Source organism: Puntigrus tetrazona, chromosome 6 (assembly GCF_018831695.1).
Source record: "Puntigrus tetrazona isolate hp1 chromosome 6, ASM1883169v1, whole genome shotgun sequence".
NCBI classification, from domain to species: domain Eukaryota; kingdom Metazoa; phylum Chordata; class Actinopteri; order Cypriniformes; family Cyprinidae; genus Puntigrus; species Puntigrus tetrazona.
Window position 1 is genome coordinate 4887332 of NC_056704.1, and position 14663 is coordinate 4901994.

The 14663-nt window shown below is 37.3% G+C and overlaps 2 protein-coding genes across 2 annotated transcripts in view; both read right to left on the bottom strand.

Moving 5' to 3' along the window:
- Positions 1-207: 207 nt before the first annotated feature.
- Positions 208-4338, bottom strand: pttg1ipa (PTTG1 interacting protein a). Its single transcript, XM_043241939.1, has 7 exons — positions 3958-4338; positions 3532-3584; positions 2532-2640; positions 1622-1724; positions 1287-1352; positions 924-970; positions 208-521 (listed from the first exon to the last, which is right to left on the bottom strand). The coding sequence occupies exons 1-7, from the start codon at positions 4124-4126 to the stop codon at positions 475-477; spliced, it is 594 nt and encodes a 197-aa protein (XP_043097874.1). The 5' UTR covers positions 4127-4338; the 3' UTR covers positions 208-474.
- Positions 4339-6760: 2422 nt separating this feature from the next.
- Positions 6761-14663, bottom strand: part of myo10l1 (myosin X, like 1) — a 44152-nt gene continuing 36249 nt past the window's right edge. The window contains exons 25-40 of the mRNA XM_043242882.1: positions 14521-14644; positions 13687-13930; positions 13499-13594; positions 13313-13406; positions 13175-13230; positions 12456-12598; positions 12059-12253; positions 11490-11647; positions 11244-11367; positions 10846-11143; positions 10517-10724; positions 10230-10366; positions 9979-10102; positions 8927-9406; positions 8545-8736; positions 6761-8264 (exon numbers count right to left, since the gene is read on the bottom strand). Of these exons, the coding sequence (XP_043098817.1) occupies positions 8160-8264; positions 8545-8736; positions 8927-9406; positions 9979-10102; positions 10230-10366; positions 10517-10724; positions 10846-11143; positions 11244-11367; positions 11490-11647; positions 12059-12253; positions 12456-12598; positions 13175-13230; positions 13313-13406; positions 13499-13594; positions 13687-13930; positions 14521-14644 (2778 nt within the window). The 3' untranslated portion in view covers positions 6761-8159. The remainder of the gene's footprint in view (positions 8265-8544; positions 8737-8926; positions 9407-9978; positions 10103-10229; positions 10367-10516; positions 10725-10845; positions 11144-11243; positions 11368-11489; positions 11648-12058; positions 12254-12455; positions 12599-13174; positions 13231-13312; positions 13407-13498; positions 13595-13686; positions 13931-14520; positions 14645-14663) is intronic.

The window sequence follows — 14663 nt, forward strand, 5'->3', positions numbered from 1 at the left end:
CAACATGTAAACACCTCCATTGTGACAGTTTTTTGAAAATGAAACAGAATTGTAAATTACATTCAAGTCAAAGCAAACAAGAAACCGTTAATTATAATTACTATTTTATTCAATGAATGAATATATTACATCAGCAAGTATTTATCAAACATCCAGATATCTTAAAAAAGTCTATTAAGTTATAAAAAACAGTCATGGACTAATAAGTAATTATATTGTTTTATTAATATTATTGTTTCAGTGAGAACTATTTTTAATACAATTTTTTTTTTTAAAAGTTACTTATAATAGTGGGAGGTTAAGGGTTACACCGACTGAATAGACAGAACAGAAATGACAATCATCTGAATTTTATTTAAAGAGAAGATTATTATTTTGAGTTCAGTGGAATCTTAGTATTTACTTGATTTGAATAATCTTCAAATAGGCAGCATACAGTCAAAGTATTGATCTTAAAAACAGTGCACCCATCATTTAGCTGGGATTGTCAAATCTGGCATAAGGACTTGCCCTGCTGAGACCTGATGGAGAGAGACGGGGGACAAACACAAACGATAAAACTATATTAATCAAATTTCCATTTCAATCAAATATATATATAAACACCTTTTTCTTTCTGAACAAAAAGGCAATTGAACAAAATCTCGAAGTAATGAATCTACACATACACATTTATTATGATTCATGTCTACCAGCGTTTATTGAAAAACCAAATTGAATAATTACCACCAGATGGAGCACAACTTCATTAAGAATTTGACCAGTTATAGCCTTTTGCAACATTTTTTTTCCCATTCCAAAACACTGGCTGGACCTTTATACTGATTGACAGCGTGATTTATTTTTCTTGCACTGCCAGAATAACAACCAGCTCAAATTCACTTATTTATGCAGTTTCTGAGATAAGGAAATTGTTGACTCACCATATTTTTGTCGGATCTCATCATGTCTAATTTTCAACTCAGTTTTTCTGTGAAACAAGAACACAAATTTGTTGTGAAATAACTCACACCCCAAAGGTATGTTGATGATTTGTACCCGTTACAGCTTCTCATAGAACATCCTCTGTCTTATCTCAGTTCCTTGTACCATGTTTTATCAACTTTGAAAATTCAAATGTTGATACGCTACCCATGATACATCTGCACATACATATATATATATGCTCATATACATGTTCAACCCAAAGTACTGAATGAAAATGTCCACTATTCTCTTTTTAAATGGTTTTACATATTATCTCGTATCTCCTGTCATCTCCATTTTGAATATTCAAATATAATTACCTCTGCTCTTGTTTTGTTTTTCTCTTGTCTGATTGCCGGTTCATCCTGTTTTCAAATCGTGCAGATCTGAAAGACAAAGGTTATTAAATTAAGTCGTCAAGGCCTTTCTTTAACGATCAAGAGGTCTCTTGGTTCTCTGCCATTTAAGTAAAGTAAAAGTATAAAAGCCCCAAGTCTCATTATTTTGACTTCATCTACATTCAAGCAAGTCAAGTCATTTTAGCCTGTAGGAGGTGACACGTCGCTGACTGTATTTAAACCAAATACAGGGTGTGACTTATATGTCAAGCGTAAAATGAAAGTTGATGTGACACCTCTGGTATGTTCAGACTTACCCAATGTTCTCACACTTGCAGCAGCAGAATATACACACCAAAAAACCAATGATGAGCATCGCTCCAACCACTGACAATGTAATGATCAAAATCTGGAAGTTTACTATATTTCACAAAAATAGAGAAAGAAGAGAGACAGTGTTTATAAATAATCTCAACTGATGCTGTATCAATTTATAACATTCATGGCAAACACATATGAGCACATTTTAGGGTTAAATTGATGAAGCACTGTAGATAACTTTAGCTGTTAAATTTGCAATTTGGATTAGAGAAAAGACTACAGATAATCCTTTTACTTGTGTATGACTGATACCAATTTTAATTATGCTTCATAACACATTTGGGTTCATACTGATCAATACATACATAAACAAATCTAAAAATAATTCGTTTTTAGTTAAAGGAGTGAAAAGGTTCAAATGACCTTTTTTTATCTGTTTTACTATTTTATATACAACCTAATAATATTAACATCAATTCAATTGGGATTAATAATTCTCAGATTACAATAATTATAATGAAATACATTTTATTTGATATTAAAATACAATTTGTAATCAACACTGAAAAATTAAATATTCATATTTTTTCATAATCCTTTTCTTCATGTGTAATTAAAAAAGGGACGCATGCAGTAATCACTTGATAACAACAGTCAAACAAAGTAACAACTGAAACTTTAAAACAATTGGAACTTTGAAACAATCGAAACTTTGAAACAATTGAAACTTTAAAACAATCGAAACTTTGAAACAATTTCACGTTCATTTATTAATGAGAAGTTGCTGATCACTGTTTTATAAAACAACGATTCTTTGTGTCCAAAACAGACCTGGAATGCACAAATACCATGCAGATTTTGAATGCATGAAGGTTAAGTGTCAACAAAATAAAAAACATGTCTTACGTGTGCAAAGGCCCCATCGAGCATCACTCAGTGGGCAGAGGGAATGGGGGGGCAGGATGGTTTTGGCTGGGTATGTTACACATGTTTTAGTTGGAATGCACCACAGACACTAAAAAAGACAGAAAAGATTGTTATATACAGTCATCCACTGCATTCACGATTCAAGATGTTTTATTCTCTGCATTTAGGGTTGCAGATAGTTACAGTAACTATGACAGTGAGGGTAATGACATCAGCAGAGACAACGGTGAGATAAGCTGTGTGTGTGTGTGTGTGTGTGTGTGTGTGTGTGTGTGGTATATAAAAGGTTTGTTTAACAGATACAGAAGGTCAACATCACAAACAATATCCACAAACAATTCACATCCACTGATAGACACGATAACACCATGAGCAGGCACATGAGAACTACTGATGTAATCTGTGCGGTCGTATTTGGAGCTATTGCTTTAGCACACCTCTTCAAAATAAGCAATGATTTGAGGTTTTCACATTTGTTACAGAAATATTAATACTCTGGGTTGGATTTTTGGTCAAATCTTTAGCGTAAATTACAGTAACAAGTGATGCTTTTTAGCAAACACCACTAAATAAAATGCCGACCTTAGTATATGAATACGTGGCCAACTATTTAAGGGAAGTGCACAGGACGTCTCGAGTGACGCATGAGCTCTCAGAAAGAATATGAAGCGGTAAACACCAAGAACAGGCCAAACCTGTTCCACAGGTGAGATGCGTGATGATCTGATAACTTTAGAAATATCCTGAAAATCTTGCTGCCTGCTGAGTTCATAATTTCCTTGTCACTACGATTTTTCCCCCATGTTTTCTCATGTTACTGGTTCTCATCAAAACACATTTATCTCTCTCAAACACAATTTTGTGCTTTCACCATAAAACAGAGGTCAGTCTGTTTTATTGACTAGCGACAGGGAAAAATATAAAGACAATAATATCTCAAAAACATTAAAGAGAGAGGCGAAGTTTGTTACAAACTCACATCCACATATGCCAAGCATTCCTCGCAGCTTGTACCATTCTTGCTCTCACAACCTAGAAAAGTGAGAAGTGTGAGAGAGGACACGTTAGCAGCAGAAATGAACTGAAACTTATAAATCTAATTAGTGTTAAAACAGCAGTAAGTTTATTGCCTGGCTCTATTAGGTACACCCTATGAGACAGCGGTTGCCTTAGCCATCCTTAGTTATGAACCAGTCAAAAGCAGCATGGGAAATCAGAGTAAGGCACTTGGTTTCAGGGGAATTCGACGTTTTAACATTAAAGAGGAAATACCAAATAACAAAAAAAGTTTTACATTTGTTTGTATGTAAATTCAACGTCAGTGAAACTAGATGTTCCGCAACTAAACAAAACATTGAATCTTATTTCTCTCTAGGATGTATTCAGCCAGAAGTATGTGCCTTACTTGGACGTGGTGTTGTAGTCGGCGCTTTGCTTGTAGTAGTTTGTGTTGTCGTAGTTGAAGACTGTGTTGTTTGTTGTTGTTGTTGTTGTTGTGTATTTGGAGCTGATGTATTCTGTGCCAGCGTTGAGCTCAAACCGAAGACAATCAGGACGAGAGGTACAAAATGCATGTTTTCTGCTTTAAACTAACGAATACCTAAATAAAGCAGACTCCTTGGATAATTTATCGGTTTTGTGAGTATCTCCCTTCTAAACCTCGCACCACACACTTCCTCCGACTAGAAACCAACAGGTTTTGTAGTTTTGTTCTCTTTCATGGCGTTCAACATCCTTCGGGAGCTTAAATTACAATACCTGCGTCGGTGAGGGCGTGGTTTGGTGTTGTTGAGTAGTAGCTATGTAATACAAAAGCTGCACTGTAATCTTTCACAGGCGATGGCTTCAGTTTAAATGTTGCGTAGTTCATGACGTCACGCTGCAATCTTCTGTTCTGGCTCATGGTTAATAAACCTTTAAATGATTTAGAGAAATTACTTCTTTATTTAGTTGGGTAGGTTTTATATTCACAAGCAGAAATGAGCTTGTCTGTATATTTCCCTGATTTCTCTCCAGAGTGTTTTAATCTTATAACATAAACAGTAACATAACAAATCTCCCATACTTTATTTACAAGTACTATTATATATATATATATATATATATATATATATATATATATATATATATATATATATATATATATATATATATATATATAGTCTAAACCTGAAAATTTACAAATAAATAGAATTGTTTGAATTATTTTGATTATTTGCAAGCGAAATAATTGTTAAGGCCTATGTTATATGAGTCATATTTTCTCATAGGAAATAGCGGGACTATTTCGTAATAACATAAAGCATAATCACATGCTTTAGCACCCTCTGCTGGATAATAAATAAAATACAGTAAGATGTCAGACAAATGATATTCACCTTCATTTTGGATATTCAGTATACAACCGAAAGTGCTTGAGATAAATTACAATAATTTATTAAAGCATTTTGTAAAGCCAGTTACAAAAAAACAAAACATTTTTTCTCTCTCTTTCTTTCAATATTTTAACAAGCACAATTATTATTATTTTTTTGAGTAAGCTTTATAGTATTATAACAATGGCAATGAAGAAATTACATTCAGGCCTTGTACTGGCTGCCTGCAGCTGAGCAAGGACCCCAGTGTGAATGTGTGAGAGAGACAGAACCAACCGTGCTATATCTGTGTGCATGTTTTATCTTGATCTTTGTATGTGAACATATCCGTGATCTTGTGTGTTAATATGTGTGTGGATGAGGCAGAGCGTAAGCTAGCACCTGAGACTTCTCGGCTGCTCTGACACCACCTTCTCTTAACACACACACTTACACACGCTCAGTAACATCAACACATACTGCTTGTTACTTCAACACACCATCACATCAAATCTTCTCCACTTATTCATGATAAGTCAACTGTATCCATTTCTTCACAGCGTTGGCAGCACTTTAATGCTGATCTAAGCCTGAGATCGGCATGAAAGGGTAAACCTACACTTTCATTTCTCCAATTATCAACAATAACACCGTCATAACAGATAAATACACCAAACCCTAACCCACCCCTCCCCTTTCTGTTTCATAAATATAATCATAACAATACTAATAGAAATTCCCATACACATAGCTCCCTAAACATCTTCATCATATTCCATCAATATCCTTATTTCAAGTCATCGTTAAATTCAGACATACACGTTCACCAAAAAAAAAAAAAAACTTGCATTACACAGACAAATATAGTTGCATATCAAACAGCAAAATTACACAGGTACTGTCGCAGGATTATACTCACATGAATAAAAACAACAGGCATACATGGACTCAAAATGTGCTGATCGAGAGTCATGTTTTTTGGTGTTACAGTCCATTTTAGATCTGTTATGTCTGCTGTCTGTCATCTCTCTGGAAACTTAGCAGAGCTCCATCGTGACATGAAACGCAAAAAGGCTGCTATGGCCATGATAAAATGCCAGGAAGCAAAATAAAAATCTTATAAGAGCAAAATCGTAAACTTTAAGAATGTATCTTAATGTCTGTTTAATGTGAGATGTTTATGGTAATTTGTCAGGCAGTTCTTTTAAGACAGATGACCACTTCACCTGTGGTTTGAGGGAAAGGATATGCAGCTACGTAAGATTAGCCACCGGTTGGTCAAAATGCACTTTAAAGAATCTGAGGCTTTCCTAATAAAGGAAATAGTTATAATATCCGTTCCAGCAAACTACATACATCCTCATAAGATTTATATGCTCCTTAAGCAAAGCCTTTGTTTTTTCAATTCAAAGACCCACTTGTCTTAGCTTGTGCTGTTTCTTCTGTGCGGTCACTTATGATGGCATTATACAGTTTAATGAGATTTAAAATGTATGCAAGGGCTATATTCAAAAGTTTGCTTTACAAAACAGTAATATTGTTTAATATTTTTACAATTATAAATACTGTCTTATTTTTTTTAGCCATTAGTGACACATGATCCATCAGAAATCACTGTAATACGCTGACATGGTGCTTAATGAAATACTATCATCAGGATCATTTGATGAATGGAAGGTTCGGAAGAACAGCATTTTTATTAAATATAATTTTTTTGTCAGGAAATGTTTTTACTGTAACCTTAATTTAAAGCATTGTTGCTTAATAAATTATTACAAAAATCTTACTGAGCCCAAACCTGTGAATGATAGCCATACTACAGGCCCTTAATTTTGCATCAAATGTCAGGCTCTAAACAGTTTAAGTGCTTTAATCATAAAATAAGTTTAAGTGTTTCACAATTAACGTTAAGTATACGAATTGATACAGCACAAAACACATGCTTATTGAATCTTGACTGCTGTTACTTAATACAATACTTTTCATTGCTTGCTTTGGGCAGGCAGGTCTGGCACTACTTGCATAACACTTCATAACAGTTATCCGATCTCTGTAATAGTGAATAGAGGTGCTTAGGAAACCAAACTGGTCAAAATAGGTATGCTTTTGTGCCTTGGTACAGGTGAAATTACACAAGCTGTGCATCACGGGCAAAAATAACAAAAAAGGAAAATGCTGTAATTTCTGTAAATACGTAAGTAATGTAGACAGTATCAAATGTAACACTTCAGCATATGTATTTATAGACTCTGGCATTTAATACAAAATAGGATGTTGCATTGATGATGTGTGAACAGTCTTACAAACAAGTAGACAGTCGCTGCTGATATCCGCAAAGTGCCAGGCCACAATTATACTGCGATCTGATTGGCTGGCTGACTCCAGGTGGCCTCTGATGGTAGGTTTTGTAACTACGCTTTTGACCGAACAGGCAAAATGTTTGGAAAAAACACATAAATTGCACACATTTCATTAAAGCAGTTTTTTTTTTGTTGCATGTTCCTTTTTGGTGCCATCAGCCAATCAGAGCTGCCAGGATGTCATTTTCCTGCGGTCCAAGTCACATGGCATTTATGGCTCAGGTGATTCTCTCAAAAAAACCTGTATGTGAAATTGAGCGGCAACGAGCAAAGTTGACAGAATTCAAACAGCATACTTCTGGGGTGTCCTGCTCCAGCCGAGCAGCTGCCATTTACACAAATGGGAATGTTAACGCATAGCCTTTTCCAGCTCTCCGAACGGACTCCAGCAGCCATGGCTTTACAAAATAGCTCTGTATGCGCTCCACGAAGTGTTCACCTCTGTGTGTGTGTGTGCACAAACTCTGATCTCACACACAAGCACAATATACACACCTCTGTAAATCTACCGGTAAATGGAATCGTGGGTGGTTGTTGGTTAGGTACAACATTACTGAGGGTAGAGAGAAAGGAATTAAATGGAGAAGACGAGAGAAGGAAATAAATAAGTTTGGTCATCAGGAAGGGTGCTGGCAGTGAGGGGAGGGAACAGTGAGCAGGTTACCAGGCTTTGTTGTGCTTCATAAAGGTGAAACTGGTCCGATTCATATTAAATGAATGTGTGTGTGCTGTTGTATTTAGAACAGAGGATTTCAGTAGGTTAAGGTCAATCGTTGGAAGGGTGAAGTCTCTGTTTCTTCTCTGCTCTCATTCTCCAATCAATAACGGACAGTAGCATACTTTACTTTCATCGCACTGTGTTTCTGGACACTTTGGGCGCTGGTTGCCATCGATCACCTCATCCAGGCGCTGCTGTTGCTGGTGATGGACATAATGCTGCAGCGTTTTTTGACGATCATGTTGATGTATGCCTTCATGATCTTAGTGATTTCACCCACCTTGAAGCACAAAACAATTATAAACTTATAAACTATAAACTAAAAACGTATAATAATAAAACCTATTAAAAAATCACACAGAAAAGGGAATAACGTAATAACGTGCTAGACTTACAGGTTTATTTAGAACAAAGATTGTAAAATGTGTCACAATATTACTGTTTCTAGGACTGTGGTGTACATCTTTAAAAAGACTTAAATGTCCCTCAACCATTTATACAAGCAATCAAACAACATTTTTTCCACCACAGTACTGATAACAGGCACAAAAGTGTATTACCTGAGATGTCTCGAAGAACATCTCTCTTTCATCAACAATGATTTTGTATGTGCTGGGCTGAGGTGCGCCGAAGAAAACGATGTGCTCATACTGGAACGTTTCGAGCGGTTTGGGTTCACCGCGTTTGTACACAGAGACATTTTCAGCACTGACTCCCAGCCACAGATCATGAGGGAATCCGCCCTCCTTACACTGCAGACAGAAAAATAAAATAACAAACATATATAATAATTAGTAATGTCAATTATATAATAATACAAAGCAGCACTATGCTCACAACAGATTAGCATCACGCAAAGATTCAAGGAAAAATTAATTGTTAAGTGAGGACTTGTTGAGCAAATAAGAAAAAAATAAATGTATATAAGACAATGATTTATACCTCAACATCAAATAGTGTGGACCCATATCCTGGCCACTCTTTGATGACTGTCATGTAGCTGAGCATGGCCTGATGTTGAGGCATGCCCTGTAGACGGCTCCATTTCTCCAGCACGCTGGTCAGTGTGGCTGACATCTCCTCCTTTACAAACATCTCCAACATCTGTTCCTCCTCCACGCGCTGTTTCTTCAGAGATCCCGTCTTGAAGCTACGTCTTAGTGTCCCATCTAGAAAGTTGGTCCTCCGGCGTTCTAAAGTGTGTCCTCCTGGACCTATTATACCAGCTCCGGGTACTCCAGCACCCCCTGCTTTAGTGGATTGGAGTATGCGGGTGCGAAGTCGTCCAACAGGGTAGACGCTGCTTAGGCTCCAGGGCGTACGGGCCACGTCCCCGTGGATGTACTGCAGTCGCAGGGCTGCTAAGTGCTGGAGGGTTTCCTCAAGGGCTGGGAAATGACCACTGATGAGACTTTCATGAGCCTAAGAGAGAAGGTGAAAAAAGTGAGAAATAATCACTTTCTTGCCAAATGGAGCCCACTGGCCTAAGTTGGAAAATTAAGCTATATTACAAGAAATGGCAAAAAAATCACAGTGATATGCTTTCATTCATACCGCTTGGAATGTTTGTTTGTTTGTTGTTGTGGAGCGGCTGATTGTGGCTGCAATTAGTCTAAATATAGCTTGTTACTGTCTATGATCACATCAGTAATAATCAAACGGCAGTAATGCTGAGAAACAAAAAAAAAATGTAGATCAAGAATAATTTTGAAATCAGAATCGAATCGAATCATGAAGTGCCTAAAAATTCCCATCCATAGAAAACTGTATATAAGGTTTTGCATATTCTAGGTAAATTCTATTTTAAAAATCATTCCAACATTCATGACTTCCATAAACTTTGATTACAACGGTTAGCAACAATTACTAAAGCAGCAACAATTACAAACAATTGAGTAACATTTTTAAAGTGGGTTTGTCTATGTGCAATCAGATGAATCAATAGTAAGACTTCTCTGTTATGATTTACAAAATTTCCTGGAAAAATAATTTACCTGCTCAAACATGAAGGCGAATTCCACTCCCTCTTTGGGCATACTTTCCACATCAAGAAAGCAATAGAGCTTGAAATATAGCCTCCAGGGACCCTCCTCCTCCTCATCTTCACTACCTGCCAACCTGGAAGAGCAAAGCAGTGCAGAGATGACCATTTTATAGACACTATGGACAGCTTTAAACACAGAAATAGAGCAACCATTCATTTAAAATCATCTAATCAACACAGACCATATGTACTGTTTATTACCTCTCAAACTTTGCGAGCACATCTGCTACAATTATACGGCTTTCTATGGCCCGACTCTCCACCTTATTGTGCTCAAACAAAGAGAACATATTCCTGCTATTTTCCATCGCCAGACCACGAATTAGCTTCTCAACCACCTTGACAAAGACACGCACAAATAAGATCACTTTCATCCTAATTTGCATAACATGTTGTGTCATTTTATTACAAAGCTCAAAAGAAGAGATGTTAAAATGATGTCTGAATATGCTACTAATTTCGATAACATCTCTTTCTCCTCTTCTCACCTCCCCAGCTGTGGTGTGTGAGTTGATGGATATCTTGCAAGAACCTCCTCCATGGCAGTACACAGTAGTTGTCATTTCCTGTCTGTTCAGCAGGGCGGCGATCTCCTCCTGAGAGGGCACATACTCCCTGGCCTTTGTCTTCTTCAGGGACTCACCAATGAAGTGGGCATACTTCTCAATCTCAGTGCCAGGGTAGCGCTCTCTAACTCTGAGAGATTAGTCACAAAAAGAGTCTCAAAAACATAGTGTTTACCAAATGACCATTTAAATGGAAATATAGCACTTATTCAGCTTCAAGAGGCTATTTAATGAGCATCTCTCTCTGTTACCTCTTCAAGTGGAATCGGAGGTAGCGCAGGATGGCACGACTGGGCAGGAAGGTGCAGCTCATGCAGGTGAGCAGGTGCCAGTGTGCGCGGTTTGCAGGGCTGTTGGGTTGGGGCACGTGATTGGTTTGTTTGATCAGCTGACAGTACACCTCATCTCTCAGTGGCCGTAGATCATGGCAGGTCTGCAGGATGCCCTGGATGATGGCGACAGGGTCTGAAACTATCTCCATTTCCTGAAGTGAGTTAAAGATCTTCACAGCCTCATCCTGCAGGCTTCCATAACCCTTCTCCTTTTGCACTGCAGAGAGAAAGAGAGAGATGTTTTGTTGTTACATATGTATGAGATGTCACTTTTTGGTTGTTTAAAATGAGTGATTTAGCTGATAGATGATACTCACAGCTTTCGCTGACCTCTCCATATGGTAGTGGCAGAAGAGGCGAATGCAAGGGATGCTGGGTGTATCTCAATATAGGGTTTCTTCGATACATTTGTTCCACGGCCTCAGAGTTCACACTGTTCTCCTACACAAATATGAGAAATGGCAAAAGGAAAGGCCAAGATTTATGTATCATTTCTAATTTCTAAATTCTAATTTGTCCATTCTAACACTGAGTGCAAAAAATATGTATTAAAAACTGATTACCTTAATGTCCCTTATGAGTTGCTGGGTGGGCGTTTCAATAGGAGCCTTGTTGTCAATGACTCCCTGAATGGCAGACACCCAGCGCATGGCTTCATTCAGCAACTTGGTGTACAGCCGGTATGAATGTTTACGCCCATGAATTATGATGTTCCAGTAACCTGCAGTGGAACCAAACATCAGCCTAACCATGTATCTTAGTTTATAGAAAGAAAGACAACTTCATAAAATTAAATAAAGAATAAAGAACCATATAACCAACAAATTAAAAACTATTTAACAATAACTATATTAGGAAGATATATGGAACATAATGTTTTTTTATTATAAGCATATACTACATATATATGCTTGAGCCCTTTAAGTCTGGTTGTTTCTGATAGAGTGCCCATGTTTTTAACATTCATTATCTGTAAAATTTTGAAAATGGTTGCTTATATATTTTTCCTGTACTGAAATCATTATAGCTATGGTATGGACATTCCTATTTTCTTCTATTATATACTCAAGCCGCATATGTTGTGATTCCATATTATACTTTTAATAATATCATACTCAAGTCACATACTCACCTGTCTCTTTAAACTTTTTCTCCTCAGGCTGGACCACAGAGCACAGGCTGTTCAGAACCAGAGTGCCCATTTTAGATGCATTGCGCTCAGAAGACTTGTAGTAGTCCAGAGAGTTGTTAGTCAACACAAACCAGCGCTTTTTCAATTTGAGAGCAGAACTTTTTGCTCCAGCCTTCATCTCCTTGTGGAGCCATCCTGTGTCACAAAAGAACACAGACACACACAGTTTAAGCAAATTGTGACCAGTTACAGAAGCTTAAATATACAGTCTTTAATAGAACAGTAAAATCAGTTTGAATACAAATACTCATGGACGTTAAATACCTACTCGGCCAGAAATAAAATTAATTTGGTAGTGAAATTCAGGTTACTACTCTGTTAAAGATGAATAGCACACCTCTGACTAGGAACTCCTGTCCATCACTCTTGGAGTCTCCTTTGGGTTTCTGCAGCAGACTGATCCAGTGATGCATTTCCTCCGGCAGGTCTGAGTTACAGTGGATCACTCGATTGGCTGTGATGATCACAAATGAATTGGGTCTGTTTGGAAGGAAACAGAAGTTGTGTTAGTACCAGATAAAACTGGCAATGTTTTTTATCTTCAGATATTTAGCCGTAAATTTTTGCATAACATAAGCAATAAACTATTAATATTTTAATACAGCCAACAAATGGCTTACTCAGAATGAACCGTTTTCATAGACTGTGATGATGATGGCCCACTTATTGATGTAAATGTAGCAAAATATTTTTTTCCAATTTTTATCTTTTGTTTTGAACACTTTACTCTACATTATATTAACTTGTCATTAAATAAAAAAATGACCACTGCTACATTAAAGTTGTTAATATAACAGATGAGGAAGTGACAGCAAATGTGACAACTGTAATCAATATATCAGTATTTTTTTCTTCTTTTGGAAGATCATAGAAACCCTGTTGTGCAGTTTTTATTTTGCTATTAATGCAAATGGGAATGCAAAATGAAACCTTTTAACTAAAAATAGTCTCTACTAGAAGTAGATAACTACATTAACTACATTTACCTTTACTTGCTGTAAATAATTTTAGACATTGGTATTCTTCTTAGTATTCTATAACAAAGATGACACTCGCCTGTCAGGGTTGTCTGAAGCACAAACTGAATCAATCAATCCAACATCCAGTGTGCCCTGAGAGAAAGAGAGCAAGGCCAGTTGTCAAAACTGAAAGGAGGTTTAATAGTGAAAGGACATGTAGTCTAAGGACACTGACCACAGCGTTCTTTGGGTTGGCCTGCTCATGAGACATCTCCAGCAGCTGCTCTGGGGTGGCATTTTGGACCCGACTCAACACGGTAAACCAGCCACTAAGAGAACGAGAGCAAAGGAAAGCATGCAAAGTGATGCTTGGTCCAATTACAGAAAGCACACAGTACGAGAAGTAACGGTGTCAACATACCTAGCATCCTCCGGTGACTCTGCAAATACCTGGTATGTTCTCTCGTCTGTCACAATATTCAGAGCATTCTCTTTCTCATGATTGTCCACAATCTCCCTAAAAACAGAAAAAAACCTTAATAAAACCTGATCAATTACCAATCACAAAAAGTATCTTCCTACCTGACATAGACACCTAAAGATACTTACTTAGCTGAGCGGATGTCAATTGTCCCTTTCAGTTTTTCCTCGCTGTCATTCTCAAAGTACATGAGCTTAGAGTCTCGCAGAACGAACCAGCGCATCTTCCAGTTCCTGCGAGAGAGAGTGGATAGGCCGCCGCCCTTCTTATAAAGCCAGCCTGACTTTAACGACTCCTGTTTAGAGCGGAACCACATGAAAGTGTCGTCCTTCAGAACACACCAACGCCTGCGCCACGGGATCATCAAGCCAGCTGTGGATGAGACGCAAGAAGACTTGTACTTTAATACATGATCAGGTCAAGAACAACATTGTCCCAGCTGTTTTGGTATTACATTCAGACAGGGTACCGGGACCTATTAGGAGATTATTCTGCGATAAGAAACTCCTCGGTAGCTGTGATCTACAAAAATAGTTACAAGCACCAGAGCTAAAGTGGAGACGACAAAGAAACAGGTCATTAGGAAGTTTTATTCATCTACAGGCATCTTCCCCTTATTTTGTCCGACTCGTATTACTAGGTTGCGCTTCGACTAAAAATTACAATGAAAAATGACACAATATGGTATCTTATGGAATATTATTTTCTGAATCATTAATTCTGAGTTGTGTTGCAGTAAAAAGTGCCAGTAGCTCACCGATTGCAACCATTTGATGTCATTGACGCAGAATGTAATGTACACATAAAATAATAGTGCTCCCATAGTCCAGAAAAGGTTGTAGATTTTTTAAATAACATACACCTTTCATGGGTTTCTATTATATATTTCAGTTAGAGACATAATTTATGTTATATTTAGCTATAAATGTCTTAAAGCCGGGGGATCCCTTTAGATTTCTTACCCTTCATGTAAAGATAGCTGTGGAAATACGGAGGTCCATTCCCATTCAAGATGTTTACTTTACCGTTGGATACCTCCTCATCTGTGTCCACATACCCATCGTGCTCATCATCGCTATCAGCATACTGAAAAAGAAACAGAGCG